General features: G+C 36.6%; 1 protein-coding gene across 10 annotated transcripts in view; it reads right to left on the bottom strand.

The window, feature by feature from the left end:
* UBR5 (ubiquitin protein ligase E3 component n-recognin 5) overlaps positions 1–25,411 on the bottom strand; it is a 65,867-nt gene that overhangs the window by 18,795 nt on the left and 21,661 nt on the right. For 6 of the 10 annotated variants that reach the window (XM_017730326.1, XM_017730329.1, XM_017730335.1 and 3 more), the window contains 28 exons: positions 23,621–23,738; positions 22,591–22,775; positions 21,709–21,818; positions 20,016–20,128; positions 17,403–17,546; positions 17,194–17,305; positions 16,832–16,986; positions 15,821–16,018; positions 14,477–14,687; positions 13,809–13,853; positions 10,637–10,763; positions 9,556–9,707; positions 9,063–9,158; positions 8,517–8,640; positions 8,091–8,188; positions 7,167–7,315; positions 6,644–6,735; positions 5,575–5,721; positions 5,356–5,474; positions 5,144–5,270; positions 4,915–5,044; positions 4,529–4,689; positions 3,767–4,006; positions 3,491–3,614; positions 3,063–3,174; positions 1,907–2,038; positions 1,037–1,294; positions 426–694 (listed from right to left, as the gene is read on the bottom strand). In XM_017730326.1, the coding sequence (XP_017585815.1) occupies positions 426–694; positions 1,037–1,294; positions 1,907–2,038; positions 3,063–3,174; positions 3,491–3,614; positions 3,767–4,006; positions 4,529–4,689; positions 4,915–5,044; positions 5,144–5,270; positions 5,356–5,474; positions 5,575–5,721; positions 6,644–6,735; positions 7,167–7,315; positions 8,091–8,188; positions 8,517–8,640; positions 9,063–9,158; positions 9,556–9,707; positions 10,637–10,763; positions 13,809–13,853; positions 14,477–14,687; positions 15,821–16,018; positions 16,832–16,986; positions 17,194–17,305; positions 17,403–17,546; positions 20,016–20,128; positions 21,709–21,818; positions 22,591–22,775; positions 23,621–23,738 (4,048 nt within the window). The remainder of the gene's footprint in view (positions 1–425; positions 695–1,036; positions 1,295–1,906; positions 2,039–3,062; positions 3,175–3,490; positions 3,615–3,766; positions 4,007–4,528; positions 4,690–4,914; positions 5,045–5,143; positions 5,271–5,355; positions 5,475–5,574; positions 5,722–6,643; positions 6,736–7,166; positions 7,316–8,090; positions 8,189–8,516; positions 8,641–9,062; positions 9,159–9,555; positions 9,708–10,636; positions 10,764–13,808; positions 13,854–14,476; positions 14,688–15,820; positions 16,019–16,831; positions 16,987–17,193; positions 17,306–17,402; positions 17,547–20,015; positions 20,129–21,708; positions 21,819–22,590; positions 22,776–23,620; positions 23,739–25,411) is intronic. The other 4 variants (XM_017730330.1, XM_017730332.1, XM_017730328.1 and 1 more) reach the window with 3 other exon arrangements.

Raw genomic sequence — 25,411 nt, 5'->3', positions numbered from 1 at the left:
TGATTGCGCTGGAACAGTTTAGACTGAAGAAACAAACTCAGGAGGATCTTACCAGTGTGTATAAATACCTGATAAAAAGAAACGAAATATACAAAGCCAGACTCTTCTAAGTGATACCCAGTGAATGGACAAGTGGCAATAGGTACAAATTGAAATACTTCGTAAGTCCCTTTAAACTCAAGGAAAACCCTCTTTTACTGTGAGAGCTGTCAAACACTTAACAGGTTGTTCAGAGCAGTTGTGGAACCTCCATCCTTGGAGACACTCAAAACCTAAGACAGTCCTGAGCAGCCTTCTCCTGTTGACCCTCAAAGAAATTTAGACTAGCCAATATGCAGAGACCACTTTCAACAATTCTGTAATTTTACCTAAAAAACACATTGTATTGAAATTATGTTTCTCTATGAAAATTTCCATGTTCTTACCTGCAAGTTAACTGCATCTTGGTAAGTCAGCTTCACTGCAGCTGGAATCTGGGAGTATACTAAGTGATTGTATTTGGGAATCAGACCCATCAGATCAGATATCTGCCGTATCACAATACTATATGCTCTTGCTAAGCTGCTTGCAGATGTTAAATAGCTGCTTGCATTGCTGGCTTCAAGAGCTGCAGCTGCTGCTGCAGCACTCGTACTGATGGTGCCACTCCGACGTAGGTTTGAGGGATCAATATAAATCAAGCCCGCTGAACTTGCTAAATATAAAAGAAGAGATGACATTAATGAACTCATTTAATCTTTGCTATGTGTTTGTGATTTGCTTGATACCAAGATGTTTTGCAGAAATAAACTTGTAAATATTACTGACATCACAACTGTAACTAGCAAATAGTTACTAACTACAACAAGCATACTCAGATCTTAACTGCAATGGATCTTTTCCTTTTTTTACATTCAAAACTAGAACTGGAACAATCAAGGTAGGTGAGCAGCATGACAAAGATGCAAGATTTCATCCTTAAGAGAATAAACAAAAGCAGAGGAAGGAACAAGCCAGAGCTAGCTGGCATTTGTGCATGCAATTCACTCAGACTTGCCTGCTGGTGTTGACGTACTAGAGGGAGCTGTGCTGGTAGTTCTCTGGTTTTGGGTATTCCGTACAGCCCATTGCATGGAACGGGGAGCCTGGGCAGCACCATTGGCATGGGAGCTATTTGTGGTTCGCTCCAGAGGCTCATCAAGCATGAAGGTCTCCTGCTCTATGTCATCACTCTGACTGCTGCTGCTATCAGAGTCACTGGAATCATTTGATTGAGAGTCATCTTCAGAAAAAAATGCTGGCACACTGCTAGCTCCTGTTGAGAAAAATCAGCGATAACTGACAGCTCCACACCTGTGCACATACACCTGTATCATGTCAGCACAGCAGACTTCTTCCAGGAGAAACTACACTGTACTAAAAAGGTTCAGGTACCACCATTGAAAATGTTCAATAAATTATCCACAGGTGTAATGAAAAAGCAGTATGATTACTTACACTTCAAAATATAAATTAAGAAGTAATCTGATTTAAAAATTCTTCACTGATTCTACCCCTAGGAAAAGAATTCTTAGAATTATGCTTCCAAATTGGGCAGTAAAGCAGTTGCTCTCAAAAACCTGTACCATGATTGCTCAGGTTTTGTGTACTGATTTAAACCATAAACCATTGTTTTAAACGTCTATGCTTAAGTGAGAACATTTCATTTCACTACACAAGAGTGCAAGGTAATCTCTAACACCTGCAGATGCTCCATAAGAGCAAAACATATAGGTCACATCTTAATGCATTTCCTTGTCCAAAAAGTCTGCCTAATACCCTACTATTAGAGCAAAGGAAAAACAGGAAATCTGGGGAAGGAGGAGCATACTTACTCCCAGGATCTAAATTTAACCAGCTAGATTAAACCCAAAAAGATGTGGTGTACCTGCTTCTGACCCAGCAGTAGCTGCAGTGACAACACTTCTGCGCCCACTGGCATTGTCCTGGTTACTGTGGTTACTCTCACTATCACTTTCTGTTTCAGCAGCAGCAAGCAAATCCAACTCCATATCACTGCCTGTAAAAACAATGGATAAAACATTTCATGTTTAAAAGACAAAATTAGAATTACTGTAGTGACTCGTAAGACACAAACAAACCCCAGACCCTCTTACTATAGCAGAAGTTAATGGATATGCAGGGGGGATCATAAAAGCAATGCAGACACCCAACAACACCTGGAGCATGTTTTCTTATTTTCCAGCAATTAGCAACCTGCTCTCATTCTGCACTGTACATGTACATTCAACACACAGTGAAAATAAAGGCTTTCAGGATTCAGAATTAGTCATTCAAGCCAAAAGATTCCACAACTCTTCACACACATGTACTAGGACAATTTACCATATGCTGTTTCAACTAATATTTAAGGAATACTTGAAAACTTTAAAAAAAAAGCTAATTAAATATACATGTTCTATTCCAGTTTTAAGCTTTAAGAATGAAACATTTGAATATTCAGCAAATCAGTAAACAGATTTACTGTACTGTAAATGGATTGACTGCAAACACAAAGCACAGTCAGAAAGAGAAGATAACTTTTTTTAAAATCATAGCTTTGGACCATCTAATCCTAAACTAAGTAATATAAGACAAGTCATATTAATTTCAAACATTTTCATACAGAATTGATTAATTTTGTCTACAAAATATTGAACCGTAATTTAGTACTTTGTGATTAGTTTGAGAACTAGCCTGCAAGGATTCAAATTGCTTTTGAGAACACATCTACCGTCAACAACATTTCACAGTAGCAAATAAAAAAGGTAAAATACATTGTTAACCAACAATATAATAACATCTGATACCTTTGGGACCTTAGTATTTTCTCCTCAACCAGATAAAGTTCATGTACTTGTCTACTACAAGTTATCTATAATTTTACACGTCCTTTCGTAAGATGAGCAGTCTGGAACCCTCGGATTCTCTCTACTCGTGCAAATCTCCCAAATCATTATCACTGGTGACTCCAAAGATGCTTTTCTTTTTGATGCATAATTTTCTCATTGAAGCAGTAAATGCAGGAGGTACGTTATACATACCATCCTCATCATGCTCATCATGCTGTCCTTCTGCTTCAGCATTTTCTTCACCATGTTCTTCCTGTTCATCATGATGGTCTTCTTCACCAGCCACCCCCTCAACCACCTCAACCTGGAAAGAGCATTGTAATATTATGCCAGACTCTCTTGTAGCTGTACGTCCCTGTACATGTTATAGTGTTGTGGGGGAAAAAAAATCACATGCACAAATGAAACAGCCTTGAACATTAGATTTTAATGCTGTAAGGATAAAGGATAAAACTGACTACAAAACCTAGAATTAGTTTCCAAATACTGCTGAAAGACTCTCCAGCTCTCTAACAGAGCCCTACATAATAGCAGCTGTGTGCTGAAAGACTTTAAAACTTTTTAAATAGGGAGAAATATTTTAAATAGGAAGAAAAATAAGTACAAACAAGAAAACTGACCTCTTCTACATCAGCTGACACAATATCATCTTGTTCTTCATCCCTGCCACGAACTGGTTGTGACTGGCTGATTCGTCTTTGCTGAGGATTCCTTATTATGTAGGATGACTGAGATTGACTAGAACTTAAAAGAAAAATATATAAAAATAAATCCTCAAAAAAAGTAGATTTGGAGCTCTGGATATCACTTAATGGAAAGCTAACAAAATCTCCAAAATAAAACCACCCTAAAGAAGTCTTTGAAAAGAACAGATAGTAAGCTTTAATAAGTTTTACCTGCTAGACTGGTCAGATGATGGTCTGGGCGGCAGAGGCTCCACAGAAAACAGTTCTTCACTACCCTGCATGGCATCTATACTAGTGCTGGCAAGGGTGAAGGGTGCTGTAGGACGTGCAATTCCCATCCTGACTGGAATAATTAGAGATTCTGCTACATTGCACAACTCTTCAACAGCATAGGGCAGTAACGCCTGGAATACACGCTTACATTTTCCAATTGGCTGTGGAATAAAATTGCTGAGGGAAAAATACAGAAAGATAAATGTCAAATACATCTTCTTTTTCCCCAAAAACTTCATGGCAATATTAATTGTCCTAATTTTTTTCTCAAAACATCATCTTTAACAAATACATGCGTTGTGTGCTTAGAATAATATGCAGCTATTCAAATCAGTGAAAAACATTTATCATTCAATAATTCAAGATTAAGGCTTGATATCTAAATCTACTACTGATAAATAACCATACACTGTAATTTTTTTATGTTAAAAAAATCCATTTCCAAAAACCCTAACACTGTAAACAGAAAGGTTCAGTATGAACATGTAAATTAACAAGCACTGCATTAAGAAGCTACATGACATACCAGCAACTATTGGGCAATCTTGAGATTTGCAGCTTTCCAAATCTGTCTACAGAACACAAAATAATTCAGATGTTTCTGCCTATTGTTGATTTTTATCAACTCATTTTATAAGAAAAAAAAAATTTAACTAAGGAAAATAGCTACCACAATCAACACACATCTTCACCACTTACTTTTTCTTTTTGGAGGAAGCCATCTCCACACTAAGAATGACAAACACTCTTGCCACAGAACGCAGGAATCTCATTGTAACAGCAATGGCTTCTTCTCTGCGTCCTGGTGTATACTTGTTTTGTAATTCCTTTACCAGAGTACCCAGTAAAGTATCTAACAGCTGAAGAAAGAGGTCATTACAACCTATTAGTTGTATGTAATTTTGAAGCATGAAACAAGAGAGATTAAGACTCAAAGGGAGATCACAGTCATAACCGTACAAATTCACAAAACCAAGATTAACTTGAAGTTAGTTTCAAATTGGTCTCCAAGCACATGGCCTGAGATACCTTACAATATCGTATCACTCAGAAAACCTATGTAAAACATGGCTAAGAGTGCTTACCAAAATGTCTGCTGTACATTTGACAATAAGGCAGTGTGTAAAACAGTCCAAGCGAATAGTTCCACTTTGCTGATTAAGGTAAACTTGCTCTTCAGGCAGAAGATGACCTATCCTACTGCTTGCACTAAGACTTGGAAAAAATAAAAATAAGGGAAATAAATTTATATCAGTCAGCAGGTCTCAAATATCAGATCAAACTTTATGTCGACAACTATTTGTAGATACACACGGGTCTTTATTTTCCTGGGAGCCAAACATGATCATGGACTTCAGGGCATTCCAATCCTGTAAAACACGTTCCAGAGCTAGCTGGGCAAAACGAGGAGGTTCTAAATCATGATCAGGCATATCAGAATCTAAAAAGATAAAAAAACCCACCAACATAAGAAAGAGGTACTGAAATGTGGAGTTTGTCATTTATTTCACTGAAACAGCTCTTACCTTCAGGATTTGCAGTTTTACGATTACGATCTTCCCTAATTCTAGGTGGTCTGTACTGGCAGTGTTCTACAGTTTGCCTGGCAACTGTCTGTACTAAAAACAATAGCAGATGTTCTCCCCTGTAATGAAAAAAATTGTTAGTGGAAATACAATATACCATATATATTTACAAAAATAATTTTTAAAATTCTTCCTTAGTCAATGCTAATATGAACTTGCCTGCTATTTGGCATGGTAACAAGATTTGTGGTGGTGAGCAGACGGTAAAGGAGATCAAGGCGAGCAGACTTTTGTCCAGCAATTAGTGTCTTACACTTGCACTTTTCCCAGCAATCGCAGTAGGCTGTTGGGGATGTTCGTTTGAGCCTACAAGAAATAGAAAAGGTGAACTGCAACACTGTTCACTAACGTACCAAAATCTTTTCCACACAAGCTGAGGGTATTAGCATACATCCTTAGATTCCTTCTGGAGTTTTTTGTTTCTGATACTAGCAAAATGCCAAAACCTAGCTTAAAAAAGAGAAATACAGATTTTATATGTGGCAGCACATGACGTTTGTCATCCATGTTTCCTACACTTATCTTAAGAGGGCAGTTTCACAACAAAGCTTTTCATACTGCCATAGTAAAACTCATTCAAGATCATTTATTCTTCCCTAAAATAGCCTCCATCCAAGAAAGTTAAGCTGAAAATACTCATGACATGCAGTAAAATCTCAGTAACTGTTACAATGCTGAGAATATCTTTATAATAGTATTTGTTAGCTTATTATAGCTAGGATATCAAATGCTGTAGTTTTTACACACTGTAACAGCAGCACAGAACACATGCAGCTTCAAAGCTTTGGGCTGGGTTGATCTGAGATTTTTTGATTGTTCGCTCACTTTTCCCTTTGTTACAGTTGATTTTTAAAAGATGAATATGCTACACTTCTTTCCAAAAATTCACAAGAATGATCTGTCATCAGGATTCATAAAACTAAGGGGGGGCACCCAAAATGAAAACACAGTATTAGTTAGATATAATGTTCTTACCATATTACGCACTTTAAGAATTACTCATTTACTCGAAACACTACAAAGTGGAAAGTACGAAACCACTTCAGGTTACTCTTTTAATTCTGACTTATTAAATAAATCTTATAGAGTAGATGCAAAACTATTTTATTAATCTTCTATTCTCTAAGTTTGGAACACTTCAAGCAACAGAAAAGTTTATTAAGTATCAGTAAACAGAGGAAACCACAAAATATTGATTCAATTTTAAGAAACAGAACACAACACTTACTTGCAGTCATGTCCTTTGTGACAGACTCTTGCACATTCTGTGCAACAACAAAGTGATTCCAATAGGCCACATGTTCGGCATTCAAATATATCCTAAAAAAAAAAAAAGGAAAAAAAAAAATTATGCATAGTTTTCTCCTTACAGTACTTGCAATTTCACAGTATTCCAGGTTACAATAAAACTGCACTTGTTTAAATTGATGCCTAAACTTATAAGTAGGTCAGTTCTAGAAAGTGAAACTTAGTTGTTAAGTTAGAATATTCAGTGTTTTTAAAGAGCTCTGTCCATCAAAATTCTTGCCAAAGATAGCCAGAGGGGAAAAACCACACCCAGTAACAACCATGTCCTGAGGAACACAGTCAGCTTTGAGACTACAGAGCAGTTTGGGGAGGCAGTAACTACACCAGACTTAAGTGTTACGGTAATTTAAACAATGCAATTAGTAATTTAAAAATCAGATTAGCAGACTAACACAATACATGGTTGAAACACGTTCCTATTTGCTTAAAAAAAAAAAGCTTACTTGGTTAATATGTTCTGCACCAGTCCAGGTAAAACTGCATGTATCATTACAACACAAAACATACAACGGAGAGTCATCTGGATTTGTCCCAGAAGGACAAACCATTCCCATAAACACATCATCTTCTTTTTCACTGGAAGTTGCTTCAGCTAAAATAGTAGAATAACGTGTTAAAAACAACCCCCAAAAAATAAAAAACCCACCAAAAGAATCCATTCTTGGCAGATGCCTGCCATTACAAAAATCTCATACAGAATTAGAAGTTTGAATAAAACCCGTTACAGCTTTTTGAGAAAACTTTTTGCTTGTCACATTATTTCTAAAAGAAGCCACTGCAAATTCCTAACTGAAAAACAAAACCACTATCTCTTCCCCAGTTCTAAATTCACTAAATCATCATTTTGAAGGATTATAGACCATGTTCTTAAGAGGAATATTCTTGTCCCACACAAAGTCCTACAGAACTGTGGTGTGACAAGGTCTAATGTGTTTAAGTTTTTCCCTAAATTCAGTTTCATGCATTTCTCCTAAAAAATTAAATACCAACACTAAAAGAGAGTCACAAAATATTTGTTTGTATACAAGTCTTTTCAGGAACAGGATCTATCTTGGCATATCACTGTATCATACCATATTTTTTCAATTTCAAGAAAGTAGTTCCATGTGGTACATTTCTGCTACCAAAAAATAATACTTTAATCCACTGGTTTATAAAGCAATGAAATGCTGAAAAGACTACAAAGAACACAAAAGCAATAATATTCGTAGAAATCTACTGCAATATACTAACTACAAGAGAGGAAGATACTCCATAATAGCAAAATTTCCACAACGTGCAGCAATCTACAGTGTTAATAATGACTCTGCACACATGCCAAAGTTTAGAAGGAAACCACACACTAACAATTATTAAAACTGTTGTACCTTTAGCAATTTTCTGTGCAGTTTCTAGAATTGTAATTGCAGCAGGATATGCCCGGCCACTAACTGCTGACATAAATGGTGTCATGCCTCTTGCATCCCTAAGCAAAAAAAACCCCAACAGACAAGTTAAAACACTGAATTTTTTCATTATAACAGGAGACATAGGATGCAAACATATGAAAACTTAGCAATACTGATCTTGTGCAAACAGAAAAACCACTGAGTGAATAAGCACTCTTATTTACTGTACTTCTGTGAAATAGACATACTTTTAAAGGATGGCAGGACAAAATACAGCTGTATTCTAATATTAGCAATTTTAACTAACAGGCCTTTATGAAACCTTTTTAAAAAGGCTTCTATGTAATTGATTTCAGGTAATATAACATTACAGAGGATAGTGAGAACTCATATGAAAATCCTTACTTAGCTGACAGCAATTCTCGAAGATAAGGTTGTAGAACAACACTATCGCACAGCAATTTCAGTATGAAATGAGCATTTGCCTTCCGATCCTTTGATTCCACTACAGACGGTTCTGTAGAAGGACCTGTAGTAAGAAAAAAAATTGCAGAGAAAGCTTTTCCTCAAAAAATTACTACCTGCTAAAATCAAGTCATTGAGTAATTCACTGGGGTGAATAATTGGTAACTTGACTATTCAGTGGTTTCAGCAATGCTTCACTGAAGTACTGTAAATTTCAGCTCCAAATTACATTACTGAAATACAGAGGCTAATCCCAATTTCATGCTAATTACCATAGTTTTACATATTTGTCACTCCCCAGGTATGTTTTTACGTAAAACATAGTATGGTGCTTCGTTTACTTTCTGCACACTTGAGAAATTCTGCTTCAATCCAATCTTCATCTGATAAGAGGCATTTTCATATGCAGAAAGTCTGTGCAAGCAAAGACAGCTTTTAAGATAATTTTTGTTCTAAAGCATAATTAAATAAGCAGTATGTCCTCACCTGCTATTGTGGAGGTGCTGGGTCCTTGGCCGGTGCCAGTCGCTGCTGTGGTAAGAGATCCCACAGCGGGGGCCAGGATAAAATCAATGTCACCATCTTTCAGTAAACAGAACAGCAGGATGTATATCAATACATAAAAACATCCCTAACAACACGCTCTTGCTGCAATGTCTAACACACTGCAGGTTTTCTGTATTTAACTGGTAATCTTTCCCACAAACGGCCACACTCCTAGGTCCGTAACGTAACTCAGCATTACAAAGGAGACTTCCTAGAAGTTTGAGACCAGCATTGAAAAGACACATACTGGATTTAAAAACACCTGTTAAGTCTTCAATAAACTCTTAAAGCTATCTCAATGAACGCCTGCTACCTCAATGACATTAGACAGATTTCAATGTGAGACTAAAATAAGTTATTCACCTTAAAAGCCATTGGTTCCTTTATCAAATCTCTCCTTATACAGTCTAAGGTGATATATGAGCAGACTTACCTGGATCCATTGCAGGAGGATCTGGAACCCAGCTGGGAGGAGCTATTGGTGGAGAAACTGGGTCCTGGTGATCACTTGATGAGGCACCAGCTTCATGTCTGCCCAATCCAGCAGCTCTCAAGGATCTTCTCATCATTTCTCTTAATCTCAAGCTACATACAAAACCAAGGCAGAAATACTCTCATTTTCATTTATAATTAGAACATATTTAAGAAGAACTTCACACTGAAAAAGGAAACCAAACTCCTCTTATCTCCATTTTACTTCAGCATAAATAATGATGAGCCAAGCGGTATTTTTCATTACATTTCATTGCATCAGAATGTTTTAGCCTTGGAAGAGGAGTCATTCAGCAACACTTCAAGACAGATTTGAGCCCAGAACACACCCCTAGGCACCACAGCACTGCCTCTTGCAGGCAGCAGCTGATGGGCATTCTTACTGCTACCTGACATTCCTTTTGGCCCAAGCTCATTCCCAGGAGTGTTAAGCTTTTGCAAGGATTTGCTCTTGTTGCTACTCCTTTTTAAAATCTAAGTACAAGAAGAGGTTAATGATAGGATTAAAAAATGGGTCTTGATAGAATTTCTTTTTAAGGAATGTAATGATTGCTTAGAATGAAATGAATCAACTCAAATTCTTCCCCAGTAGTGTTATATTGGTGTCAGTATTATTTATCTGCATAAGTGACTACCTCCCTCAGAAATTCTCTTAAAACAACCTGGGCACTATCACAGTAGTTCTGTGATACTTAATACTTCTTGGCAAAGAATACTAGAGCTTATCTTCAAATTCCCTTTCCCCACAAGGAGGAACACTTCTACTTCACAACTGACAGACAAAGCATCAACCCCAGAAAACAGAATTAGTTTAGAAATATCACGCTATTAGTTCTCACACTAAAAAGGGTTCAAAAAACCACTAGAACTCTAGTTTGGTGCTTAAAGAAATGAAATTTGATTTTAAGCTAGCAACAGAGGCCCATTCTTAAACTGGACTGAAGGAAACAATTAAAAACAGATTGGTAGTTAATACAGAAATTAGCATACAGAAAAGAAGAAGAAAGCATTACTCAGTTTACCTTCTGCTGCTTGATGATCCTGCCCTATTTCCTGGACCATTACTTGACACAACAGAGATTGCATTTGCAATAGCTTCCACAGCTGAGAGCCTTTCAGCAAATGTGTTCCTCTCAGAGCGCTCTGCTTCTGAAAAATTAAAAAAGCGTCAGTGCTAAAATTTTACTTGGGAAAATTTTAAGAAAGGAGTACAAAAAATGAAAAGTCACTAATCTTTTTTTTTTAATGTTTAGAGAGACAGACTAGGTTTGTATTTTTTTTTTCTTTTGGATGAGCTTAACAATGTTTCTGTACAAGCTTTCAGTATCATCAACAGACAAGGACCTATCCTGTAGCTGATTCCAGACACTTGGTGAGTCAAGGCTTCAAAAACAATGATAAAAACAAAGAAAACAAAACAAACAAAACACAAGCAAAAAACAACAATGAAGAAAAAAACACACAAAAACAAACAAACAAAACCACCAAAAAATACCCACACCCAAATACCAGACCAGGAGAAACAAACCACACTTCACAATGAGCATCCATGAAGAATGCAAATCTGTGGGCTTGTAATACATATGTATGAACATGCTTAGGAGAACTGTGCTATGAGTTTAAGAAAGCAGTACAACCCATTTACATCAGAAAGAGCTAGCATTTCTTCCAACATCTACAACTCTAAGCACCATAACACCTACAGGTTCTACTCATAATGTGGACTGAATTTTGTCAAGTGAGATACAGAACAATATTTTTTTAAAAACCCAGTTTTTGGTGCAAACTAGAAGGAAAAGGTGTATTTCTGAATAAAGAAAAGTATGTCCTTAAAGTGACTCTGATCGTTCTTTCAGGAAATGTCTCAAAGTTGCAAGGGCCAGTACTCACTTTCCATTCAAAGGCTTTTCAAACTGAGAGTCACCTTACTCTGCACACTTATTTTCACCACTGACAGTATTAAGGCCTGGATAGCTCCCTTTTATTCCCTTTTTTTTTTTTTTGAGTAGGAAAGTACTATTAGTATCTTTCACTCAAAGAATGAAAGAATAAGATAGTCTGACAGCATGTGTCAGCTGTACAGTATGTTTGTATCTTTCTACTCATCATTACCTGAAGCAAAAGAGATCCTAGGTTTTGCTTGTTCACAAGCATGTGCAGGCCTCTTAGATAAAAATCACCTACTACTCAAAGCAGATAACTATTAAACACTTAGCAGTGAGAGAATACTTTTCTTGTGCCCCTAGCTACAAGCTGATTCGTAGCTGTAAGTGAACTGCTATTGTACTTGTGCCGTACTCCTTTCTCAGATCCACTAGTTCTCATAACTCACGACCCATCACTTCCAGACCCCTCACAAAGGGGTTCACAGCTCTTGAGAGTGATCCCTCAAGCAATACAATCACTCTCTGCAACAGAGGTTTCACCTGTTCTGGAGAAAGTAATCTGTAACTGAATTTTCACTGTTCCACTTGCAAAATTAGCATTTGTTTTTTGAGAACCATCAGTTGTAAATGCTTTGGCTTTAACAGGCAATTTGCTATTCTATTGTCTAATTAAATCTGTCCCAGTTCTCAAGGCAAAAAACCCTCACAGTTTTTATGTGTTCAGTGATGTTAGCTGAGATTTAGTATTACAACTTTTTAATGATTTCGCATGCTTTGGACTTTCTTTTGGACATGCTTTTCCCAAGATCCTTTCTATTGGCAAGACTGAGAAGATACCAATTCACAGAAACAGAGCAGCCTTCCCCCAGATTTGCAGGTCTGGGGTCACTTTTCCTGCAATTCATTTATCATTTATCCAACACTGCAGGAGGTATAGCAAAACTAGGCACAGGATCTGAGAGAGAAGGAGAAAAAAAAAAAAAAAGCTTATCCCTGACCTCAGTATTTCCTTTCTGGCACTTATGAAGAAATGTCTATGTAGAAGAGTGAAGAATCTCAAGCAGGTACTAGCTGGGAAGTGGCACTATGTTCTGAAATTGTTAAGAAATATTACATCTGTATGTCTGGAATTGAAGCCTTTACTTCTAAATCAAACTTCTTTTACAGTTCAAGAGACGACCATGTAACTCACAGACAGTAACATAAGTCACCACTGCCCTCCAGATGATACACAGAAAGTAAGTTTGTCCTAATATCCATCACTAACAGTTACAGTGGAAGCTAAATGTGACCTGAATGTAAAGAGATGAATCTCCTTCAAGGACAAGTTTTATGACGAAAAAAGAGAGAGGCAGAGGAGTGTTACAAGTCTATCATGTTCATGTTTTTCATTTTTCCAAAAGTTAAATTACACCCAAATGAAGTTACTGAAAAAAATGTCAAGGTTGCAAAGACAAGCACTCAAATTAGGAAAAGTCAGATTAAGTTTGCCTATGCATCCTTATTTCAACTTCCTTGTGTGCTTATAGTAACACAATCTTCAGTTACACAGTTGGGTTTTGTTTGCTTATTTTGGTTTGGGTTTTTTGTTTCAGATTGTTTTGTTGCCCCACCCGCCCTGCACCCAGCAACAAGACCCCTGCCTCAGTCAGTGCACAGGATGGACGACACACTGAAGATGAAGGGTTGTACAGAGAGCAAGCTGTTTATGCCTTGTTTGCTGCAACATTAGGGAGCAGTGTAGTAAGGCAGCAACAGCTTGGGAAGGAGGGGGGAAACACTGTAACATCACTTTGGAAAACTGGAACCTATTTCTGCCACATCTATGAGCACACAGAACTTTGTGAAACAAGGTTTTACAGATGATTGTGATACATTTTACTCATTTATGGACACCTAAAAGGTGCCCGACCCACAGAAATAATTAACATTCCCAGCACAACTAAAACTACAATTAATCCAGTTCTAGAATTCAGTGTTTTGAAGTAACACCTACTCAAAATCAGGCCCTAAGCTTCTCAAACAGAATGCTCAAAATTAGTTAATAGCTTTGAACACAGAAAAACTTCAAGCTATAATAAAATTCCAACCAAGAGATGAGAAAGCTGCAGCATTACCCCCACTTTATAAATAGGGATACAAGGAACAATTAAGGTCTATAAATGACTAAAATTCAATGACAGCACCATACAAAAATCCCACAAGGAAGTTCATTCATTATTCAGTGCAGGGTTTGTATGGTGTGCAAGAGTAAGGAATGGGGCCACACACTGAATGATGAGGATAAAAAGAAATATTGAATAGCTACCCATTCGGTGAGCACCGTCCATCTTGTGCACTGAATGAGGTAGTCCTGTGGAAAAAATAGTATGACGGTGTAATTAAAGACCATTTCACAATGCATACCCATGTGTAGCACATGGGTAAACTTAATTCTGCCATTCCCTAACTTTTGAGTGCTTGACTTAGCAACCTTGTTCTGTTAACATGCTTTTTACATAACAGTATTTAACAGACATTTTTAAATGGTCTCAATAACTGGCATTAATAGGTCATTCTTCCACATTTCTTAATACATGTCAATGACAAGCAGCACTGCTAACTGAAGGTATTAACACATAGAACACTTCAAAAATATTAAATACCATTTCTCATAAATTTTACTATATAAAGGGGATAGCAGTGATACAAAGGTAGAAAAATACTTTTTTCATCTAAAATTAATGTATGAATGTCGGAAGCTTTTACAATCAATAAAAACAGCTTAGTGCTCTTAACTATTGAATTCTTATAAAACCTTTTTAGAGTAATAAAAATGTTGCATCAGCACCTTTGAAAGGCCAAGACACATTTTAATACACATTTTAAGACACATTTTAATACACCCATATATGAAGAATGCAGCCCTTTGAATGAATTTTCTTGAAAATTCATGAAAAGATTATTTTCAAAGTATTTTCATATTGTTGAGCTCACCCTCTTCCTCTTTTGTTTCCTTGTTGCTGGTTGGAAAGCATACAGATACACAAGCATGCAGAATATTACGGTTTCCATCACATCTATGGCCAAGGAATGTCTGCAGCATTTGTGGATTCTGATCCAAGACAACTGCTTGTTCAAGATTCATCAGGTATTGTCTGCAAGCCTCATAGTCACACCGAAGAATGTGCTGCATCAATGTTTGTTTCTGTACTCAAAAGAATAAAATATTTTAGAAATGTAAAGCACAAAAGGTAGATATAAGCTTCATAAATACTTCTGATTTTCTTCACATTTTGAAATTAACAGGAAGGTCTTCATCTCCAACACTGGCTGGAAGTTAGTGCAGGAGCTGTTCAGAACATGCATCATCTCAATTATAGCACTGTTAAAAACAGAGCTGTATGCATTCAGGCACAGACACGCAAAAGGAACGGAGCAGCAGAAGTCATCAGGCTCACAAAAGCATTCATTTGGCTTCACAGTTGGATTTTTAAGATAGATTACTTCCATTTCATAGCTCCATGTAACATGGGAAAAGTGATACAACTGAAAAAGCCTAAGGATCTACATGAACGAGTTCTAACCCAGTTCTTTCTAAACAAGTGATTTATGTGCTGGGAAGTGAATGATTCGAAGCTCTTGAAAGTCTGGGAGGTTCACCCCACAAACAACCAGCTTTTCCATAATGATGGAATACTACTTCACTGTGAACTCAGTCTGACAGGTACACAATACCTCGGGGTGGCAGCAGAGCACACAGCAGATCTAACTGCACTGCCCCAAATCACCGACAAGATTTTAGAAGTATGACATATAAATTCACAGCAGGACTACTCATACAGCACCACTGACAAAGACAGAACTCTACAGGTGATTAAAGTGAAAAAACCTCCACTTTCCTCTCCTAGTTTCCTAGTGCATGGTCCAAATAGAAGATTAAAAAAAAAAAAAAGAAAAAAAAGAAAATGTATTGCATTCTCAGGGATCTAACCAAAACAAGTTGTTGAATCCCTGAGAAAAACTGTGCACCCATGAGACAAATAAAACTGCACAATGTTAGCAGATATGAAAAGGTAACCATTTCAAAATCAATGCTTAAAAAAGCCCTACTAATTAAAAGCCTGATACAGAAGTCATGCACTGCCCAAAAAGGATCTTTCACTTAGCAAATTTATTGGTGTTTCCATGTTTCTAAGAGAGTCTTCAGTTGAAATTAGTTTCTTTCAAATAGCGAAAATACAAATCAGCATCTAAACAGGAAGCTGCTTTAAGCATAACTTCACAAAAGCAAGAGGAAAAAAAAAGCACGTAATTCAGTAGGCAGAGAAAATACTTTACCTCAACAGCCATAATGATAATAGCAGCTTTCTTTTTGATGGTCGAGTTAGCAGGAAGATTTGTTAAGGAATGAACACCCATTCCAAGACTACTAATAGGTGGAAGATCAAGCCAGTCAGGGTCTCGTATCCCACCCATACAATCTTTTGCCATTGGATAGATTGTACCATTTCCATCTCTAAGAATAATAGGCGATTCCTACATTTGGGAGAAAAAGTTTCATTATGTCTCCACAATTTATAAATATTATCCTTCCCAAAACATCCAGTTGTTTTTGACTGCCAACAATTACAACAGTTTACCGAAGATTCTCATTTATGTCATTGACTCCCATCATTACAAGTGGTGCAACATAAGAGATGAGATTCCTTCTGCAAATGCCTGAAATGTGCTTAACATCATAAATATTACTAGAAGTATCTTCCTTATGATATACATTCATTAATTAATATTACCAGTGAAACAAACAGAACCTATACTTTTAGCTTACTTAAATGCTCCAAATAAAGTCGAATATATTGAAATGAAACGTTCAAATTCAGTTATTTTGCAAAAACTGTTTCCTTCAACTATCCTAAACAAAGTATATAATCTTTGTGGAAGAGTTGCACAAAATCTCAATCATTTTTAGTGAATCTGAATTTTCACTCAAATACAGATTAATTTTTTTTGTCAGTATTTCCATTTATTCTCCAAAGTGGATTTTTATCTGACCCCGTCCCAAAACACAGCTAGATAACAAGCTGACACTAATCCAAGAACCATTCTGTCACCTTTCCCCCCCCCCTTTTTTTACATTCAAGGTAGAGTTTAATTAAGATGTGCTTAAATAAGTTGATTGCTATTCCCCTTGTGCCTTCAAAATATTAAAGCTAGCAGCAAGTTTTTCATAACCTGTTTGAAAAACTATTTCTTTGCCAGAAAAGCCTTACAGAAGGCTGTACCATCTCATTCAAAGATGACAGAAGTAAGTGCAGTGAGGTTAAATGATTGAGACACAAAACCACAAACCTGTCCAGCTGTAAAAATAGCAACACTTCTCTCATTCTGACCCAGGAATGCAATGCTGCTAGTAGGGAAATTATTTTCCTGTTCAGCCTTTCCTGTGGCAAGATCAAATATGCAGTATCGAACCCAGTTCCCAGTTTTCAGAACAGCATGCACTCCTTCAAAGACACAGGAAGAAAAAAGTAAATGTGTTTTATGGATGGCATCCAGCAAAAGAACTTCTAACTAAAGCACTTTCAAGAAATTACTAATATCAATGGAAGCACCTGTTTATGTCCTTTTGAAAGTAGGTGTTTTCCACTTGGATGAGAGACAGGTAATAAAGGAACCAACAGATATGGACTCACAGGCTCAGCCCTACTTACCTTTTGAATCTACATTTACTGCTAGGATCTCTGTTTTTTCAGGAATACACAGCTTTTTGGGTGTTCTTTGAAAACAGTCAGGAACTTTTGGAGTTCCGCCAGTTTTTACGACCTGAAAACAGATGTAAAATTTTAAGCTGCAATTAAGCACACATAGTGCTGACACTTCAAAATACTGATTATTTTCTCAATGTTTCACAAACACATACCTGCAGTTCATCTATTCTGAGCAGCCTACAGTCTTGGAGGAGAGAAGAAGGATCAGGATCGGAATTCGAACTGCTCTGACAGTTTGCATTATTGGAGGTGCCTGGAAATTTCACAGCAACATATGCACCATCCACTTTTAGCACCTACAGGCAGAACACATAAGAGTTTTACCAAAAGGCTGAACAAAATCTGATTTGCTTCAAAATAAACCAGACCTTTATCAGGGAGAGGAAAAAATTTACAATAACCAGTGATAAAATTACATAGCTCTTGGTCATTAGCTTTGTCATTTCGATAAAATTACTGATATTTGAAAATCTTGGATTTCCTAATGACTTCATAAGTAACCGGAATCATATCAAAGGTCCCTCCATTTCAACATCCTACATCCAACAGGAGCCAACATCAACTGACTAGAGAAGCTCCTACTGGTACTCCCCTGGTCTCTTTCCAACTTCCACCTCCTGGAAACAGCAGGACAACTTCATGTTTAATAGCCTGGATAGACCTTTTCTTTTATTAATTTGTGAAATCACTTTTGGAAATAAACACTACTCTTGTGGCAATGAATTCCAAACATTAGCCAACAATTCAACAACAACAAAGTCTACACTGACTTCTTTTTTAAGTTCCCATTAGCTCTTACACTACAAGACAAAGGAAAAAACTGTTTGGTTTTTTTTGGCCCACCATAAAATTTTGTGTGCTCCTTCTTCAACAGGACTGTACACAGTGGAAAAAAGACCTGTTAGTTTATGGGTCTGTTACCTGTTCTGTACACTCAAGGATGAAGTTCTCCACTCAGTCCCTTAGGACTGAAGGATACAGACAAGTCTATCCAGACGTTCGTCAAGTGTGTGTGTGTCTCTCCTTCTCTGGCCCCAAAGGAAAGGGAAGCTATTCCACCCCACACTGACAGAGTCATTTCTGAGACTGTAAGCCTCTCTAAAGAGTTGCTGCCATGCATATCTAAGCAGAACTGTCAAAACAGGCTTCCTTGATATAGGAACTTCTTGTGCTATCACCAAACAGCAAGGCCCTTTGAATTTCCAGTTGAGACCATAATTTTCTCAACAGGAAAACAAAGCTAAGGCAGAAGGGGGTGGGGAAAGGACAGACAATGTTTTAATTATGAGCAGAAATAAGGACTCTGTATGCTCTCAGTCTTCATCAAAACTAGATATAAGCAGCCATCAGTCTTTAATAAGCCCTAATTTCTCTATGGTTTCTATGCAGAAAGTGCTTAACAAAGGTCTAGATGTAACCAACTTTATCTAAAAGGTCTCCAACAATAAAAAACATCTCTCAAATTTTCAAGATACTGTATGTAAGAAAAATCCAGGCACTTCCATGTTTTCTCCCAATTTCTCTAGCTAAGAGCAGCCCAACAAGTGCACTAGAGAAAATGATATATTGACAAACCTTAAAGCATTAGCACTTCAGTGAAAATATAAAAGTTCAAGCTCTTTTATATTTAATATAGTAGTTCTTGATGCAATGCACAGACACCTTTGCAACTGTATACAGAAATAGTAGAACAGTCTCTGTACTGAAAATCTTAGGATCTAAAACGGGAAGGATAGTTAAGGACAAGAGGGACTTTCCCAAAGCTGGTATCAGAGGAAAACAGTGGTTTCAGCAACTTCAACTAGATCTCAAAATCGTCACAATGAACTAAGTTGCTCCATATTCATTCTGCATAAATGACCTAAACCTGATAATGAAAATTCATTGTGAACCTCCTCCTTTCAAAAATACTGCTCAAGGCAAATCTTACACTGACACACAAGTAAATCCATTAAGGATGCAAGTAAAATAACTCTTACTAACTTCAGCTGCCTTCTGTTGGACAGTTATTGATCCTCTTCTGGTAACATTTTTTTAAATCTATGAATCAAGTAGAAAGCAACCAAATCTTTTCCTTTTGAGGAAAACCTTACTGGCTTTCTTGTTACTTTTATTTTTGAAAAGCATACCAAAGAACTATCTAGAGGACCTAATCCCTCCTAACATCACACAACAATGCCAAGGGAGAAAAGGAAGTATTTTCCCCTATATGGCTCCTGAGTCAGAGCAAAGATTTATTAGAGAAAAAAATGAAAACATTACAAGGATTAAACAAAGAGATTTTCTGTAGTAATAAATGAAATAACTTTATAATAATATTAATGAAGCATGTAATTTCTAATCAAAATATTTTTGTTCTTTGGTTGCCTGAACATGAGATTCACCCAAATATTCTACCTATGCATACGTGAAAATCAGTCACAACAGGTGAAACCCTTCACAATCTCACTGGACATGTGGAAGTTACTGCTCAAGACAACAAAATAATATTTTGGATAAAACCACATCTGCTTTTCTTAATATTGTGGTTCAATTTAAAATACCAGAATTTTTTAAGATTCATCACGTTTTACTCACAACACATCCACTCTGTTATTATCATTGTGCTATTTCCAAATATAAATGCAAGTCATACTCATCAGAAACATTCTCAAGCATCCCCAAAAGTATGATTTTTTTAAACAGTTAGCTTATCTAAAAGAAAAACCTTTTTTTTCCTCCTCCCAAAAGACAGTGGGACAGTGTATTTTATATTTTAGACAAACCTTGCCAACAGGAACATTCTTAACATCTTCCACAAACACAACTTCCCTAAGAGACCACTGTTCTTCATTCACTTTCTCCTCCTCTTTTGGGGCAGGAGTAGATCGTCGTCGCTCTGAGACAAAAAAGTTATAACCAAAAAGAAAGACTTGAAATACTTAATCAAAGCATCAAAATGCAATGTTCAGTCAGCACCACAACTTTCCCCCAAAAAGATTATCAGCAGTCAAACGTAGAAATTAACAAGAGGTTAACAAGAATACAACTTTAGGAGTCAGAGCTACCTAAAAAGTGTATCATGTCACTTTCATGCATTTCTATGGACTTATAGCACTTAGAAAGCCAGTATGATATGCAAAGCAATTTTTAAAGATATTTAAGAAAAGTAATTAGAATACAATTTTTTTTAATTTTAGATAACACAATAATTAGAATACAAAAAATTAAAATACAAGGAACAAGCCCTGTTTTGGCGGGGCTCAGATACTCGTGCTGTAAGTAAAACAGCTGACACTGTGACACCATTCAGTCACCGCTGCTACAGTGCTTTATATCAACTTCACAAAAAGTCTGCTTGCCTACCACATATGGATTACTTGGTAAAATTCTAGAAGAATAGCAAATGAGGAAGAAAATAGCTATTTGGGCTAATGGCAATTGCAATGCAGTTAGATTTGCTGCAGACTTTATCTGAACAGTAACTGTAGTACACTCAGAATCAAATTTAAATACATAACATGGCTAAATTAACACTGGCAAGAACCTTTAATCTTCCAAGTCAAGTATATAGTGTAATTAATACTATCAACATATTTAAAGTAAGAAGCAGAGAACTTCTAAGCTAATTGCAGAGTTAACTTCAAACACTAGTTCAAAAGCCCAAGAAAAGTTTTAGTCAGTGAAAAATTACAGTTGAATGAACTGCAAAAGAAATCAATAGTAAAATTAGTGACCACTGCAGATCTAAGCATATGAGATTCTCAGTCACTGCACGAGGCCATGTGAGTCATTAGGTTAATGCAGTTTGTGAACAATTAGAAGAAAAAGCTACAGAGAAAAGATTTCTTCAAATCAAAGCATTTCTTCAAATTACAAAGCATTGTAATTAACATTCTATAAATGTATGTGTTTAAATGGAGAGAAAAAAATGCTTAAGGAGTCCAGTTACACAAATTCGGATGTAGCCTTTCAGCACAAGTTCTTCTCCTTCTCTGACTGCTTTTGTATGTTAGTAAAGAATGTCATATTTTAGACATTTTCTGTATTAGATACAAACTACTGCTTTCTGCATTGACATTCAACTGCAAGGCAAGCTGTTCAACAGCAGCTTAATCTTTAAAGTTTTCCAAAACAAGTTCAACTTCTGAGCTGCAAAGAAGCTCATTATCACATTGCAACTAAACATAACTTTATCTTCAGACTTCCTCTTGATCACCTCCTGAAAGATGCTTTTGATTCTGAGAACTGCTGCGCTTGCGCAGATACACCTTACATCGAGTAGTCACTGCTTATACATTTATTTAACACTGACACCGATTATTCAAAGTCTATTACAAAACCTTTACCTATATTGCAGTACAGACTGAAAGATCAAAGGATTGTGAAAGTAGTACAGAATCACTGTAGAACTGCCTTTTATGGAAATTTCTTATCTACACAAATGTTTTATGTTACTCTGAGCTACACATTACTTACTATATGGCATTGATGCACTGCTTGCTATTGAAGATGCATCACTACAAGTGGAAGCTGGGGATGGTGGAGGACCCATCTCAGTTTTCACTGGTTCCTGTTTGCTTTCAGGTCTAGAATAAAAGGTAGTACTTAGAGTGAAGAAAGAAAAAAGTGAAATCTTTTCTGTGACAATGGACAAAGTGTCAGTGTATCCCAGCATTGTTCCTTTAATAATACCTTAAAGAAGTAACTCCACACTTCTGAACAACCATCCCAACTGACAAGGCTATAAATCTTGATGTTGGGAACAGTGCAATGCCGTGTAATCAGGGATTAGCTTTTTAACATTAACTGAGCATAGGTACACTATTACAGAAAATAAACATGATGAGCTTCATTTGAGGGCAGGAAGAATTATTAGCTTTATACAGTAACCTGAAACTCCAGAACTGCTAAGCATTTTCAAGCTTTACTTGAAATTGTTTAAATCTGTTTTAAGAAACATTTAAATGGCAATTGTCAACCTGAATTTTTTTTTTTCCAAACTGTGGAGGGGCTGAAACAGATCTGTTTAATCTCATGAAGAGCCAGAAAACAGCCGGTTCCATTTTCAGCTATTAAAATAATAAAATCTTGGAAACTTTATGGAACACTGTAGGCAAGCCTTCATTTAATACTCTGTCTGCATTTCACATGTCCATAATGATTTCACACAACTGAGACACCTTTCCTGCAGTGAGTATTTCTGCACATCTAGCCAAGTTTAAAAGAAACCTAGTATCTTATAAAGAAATTTTCAAAATTGTAAAAATCTGACCTTCCTTTTCCATTGTTATTCCCCAGGTCAAGAGAGTATCAAATAAAGGATCTGTGTGTACACGCACGCGTGTTCTCCACACTTACTTTGCCTCAGTAGTTTTGCTGGCTTTCTCCATGTTTTTCAAGCTCTCGGGGGACCGAAGCTGAAATCGACAGCTATCGTTCATGTTCCAAACAGATTCCATTAACACACCAACTTTAGGAATTCCAGCACTGATTGAAAAAGCAACTGCTCCAGCATGATAGAGGGGATTATTTCTTAAACACACCTACAGATAGAAATATTTATTTCTCTGAGAAAAATGGATTCTACTGAGGGAAATCATATGTGCATTATTTTCTTGGTGACATATGTAGTAGTCAAAATAGAAAACTTATGGAATCAGGTGAAGAGGAAAGTCAGCAGTATGTACAGAAAAGGAAGCTGTTGTGCAATTCACAGCTGAAAGCAACAGTTTTAGCAATGAAACATATAATAGCAGTTTAACATATAATATTTAGATGCTCAACCACAAAAGGAAGAATTACTCCAATAACAGAGACTCATCACAGTGTCAATTAGAATGGTATTGGAATCAACAGAAATGTGCTCCCTGGGAAAGAGCTGTTTTGTCTCATATTAGTTCTAGTACTAATCACAAAAAAAGTCCTCTGTACCAGTTATTAGCCCTTTTGGTAAAGGCTTCAAACCAAAGGTCTATCACACTGCATAAATAAATCAAATCCAGACATTAATACTGCAGGTACTTAAATGCTTAATCATTTACGAAGCTATTTGTTCTATGGGGAATTGTATGTCCATACTTACTTTCTCTCAAAATACAGAATCAGTAGGTAAATTAAATCAGTAGGTAAACTAAACAGAAGTACTTTGCATGAGTACAGCTTGTTCTTGTGTGCAGCAATAGCCATACTTATAAAACAGTAACAACACTAACAGGACACAGCCATTTACAGTCCTATAATTAAAACATACTATTTTAATTCCACATTATCAATATCCCTTTTGTGCATAACTTTTTGTGATAATTGATTTTGCTGGGTTTTTTTAAGAGCAGGTTGTAAGCTCATCATATAGCATGGTAAAAGTGCCACTGGTGGCAGCTGTACTTGCCTGGGTTCCAACAGTTATGTTTGGCATAGAGGAGATACCAGCACTAGACTTCGGCTTTTTATTTTTTGCTCTGGCCTTTTCTAGCATTTTCTTCCTTTGGCTGAAAGGAACTACACCCCTGTGGAAAAATGCATGTTATTTTAAAAAGGCTGTGAAAGAAAATCTTTGTTCAGAACTTTGAACAGTTTATTCCTTCTGCTTAATGTAATCACAATCAAACATACAAGTGTGTGCGCCACCTTCTCCAAAATCTCAAAGAACTGCAGAAACGTCATCTTTTTCTATATGTAGCCCCACTTTCCAAATTCATCTCAACTGCCCCAATTTACTAGGAGGAGGTGGAAGAGGCAGAGCCCACAAGTTATTTCACTGCCAAATGGCTTCCCTTCCAGTCTGAAGTGCTGCAAAACCTCTGTCGCAAGTGGTATACCCCAGTCACAGCTTTCAAGATGCAGGCTGCATCTCTGAACTTGAGGATTCCCACAACTAGTGATAACTTCCAGAGATTGCAAACTCTGGAGAACAAGATAAGCTTTTTTGTTTCTAAATTCTAAAAGCCTCACTTTCTCTCTGGGGACATGGCTGAAGGAGCCTGGGACTCTTACGACAGACATCTGCTGCAAGTGGGGGAAAAAAGAACACTCCTGTTGTAATTGGATCCGCTCAGTTTAGTTGAAAATCATGCCTGCATACACAGTTAAGCATGCTTATTATTTTGATACTTCATGTTTTAGTCAGTGGCTTATACAGTTAAAAGCTTGGACTAAAGAAGCTCCTTCATGTTAAGTAAAACATGAAAAGCATCAGTCCCGTGCAACACTGGAAATTGAAATCCTGTCTCATACTACAGATCACTGTAACTAAGGGTATCAATAGTAACAGAAGCTTCTGTCTGCATCAGTCTGGTAACATAAAATCACCACAGCCCACATTTAACCAGAAAAAGACATATTAGTTCATAAATTGCTTCCAAAGATTACATATAAATGCTAATAAGTCTTTTTGTATTTTGCACCGATTATTCCAGTAAAAATGGAAGGTTCTAATAGCCAATATCTCGGATGCTATGGCTTAGTAGTTTCTATACAAAGAGTAATTAAAGTGTGGCATGTCGGCCATGACACAATGAAAGGGCCAAGAACGAGAGAGGTGTAATTTTGGGATCTGGGACTAGAAATTAGAATAAAATATGTCTGTGTTTAAGTTTACAAGTCTAGCTACAAGTCTACTTAAATATTTTCCAGAGTTAACAGAATTTAATGAGAAAGCCGTTTCATAGAATTAATTTTCAATGCTCTGATTTCCAGCTCATCATTAAGTATTTAACTCACCCATGCCTCAAAGCCACTTGAACTTTAGGCATGGTACATAATGCAATGACTCCTGACACACCGAAAAATAATGCATGCTGCAATGCATTAGTATTACTCAATGAATTCACTTAAATTAGAAACTCATTTCAGAGCCCTTCTGGAAGCATTATTTTTGAGGGTTTGTTTTTTGCTTGGTTTTGTTTGGGTTTTTTTGGCATAGCCTTCTTAATCATCAAGTTGTTAGTTAAAATATTTTAACTAACATTTCACATTTTATGTTTAAAAGGGTTATATTTTAACAACTCCAGAGGGAGCAATTGATGTTATTTCCCTCTTCTTTAAAATATAGACCACAAATTAATAGACCAAATCTTCCAACAGAGCCAGAGAGAGGAACATCAACCTCATATGTGGGTAAGTTTGCTCCATATTTATAATCTGAAAAAGGCCCGAAAGGCATAGAGAAGATATTATTCTC

Source organism: Corvus brachyrhynchos, unplaced genomic scaffold (genome assembly GCF_000691975.1).
Source record: "Corvus brachyrhynchos isolate BGI_N302 unplaced genomic scaffold, ASM69197v1 scaffold302, whole genome shotgun sequence".
Taxonomy (NCBI): Eukaryota; Metazoa; Chordata; class Aves; order Passeriformes; family Corvidae; genus Corvus; species Corvus brachyrhynchos.
This window is presented reverse-complemented; position numbering and strand designations above follow the sequence as displayed.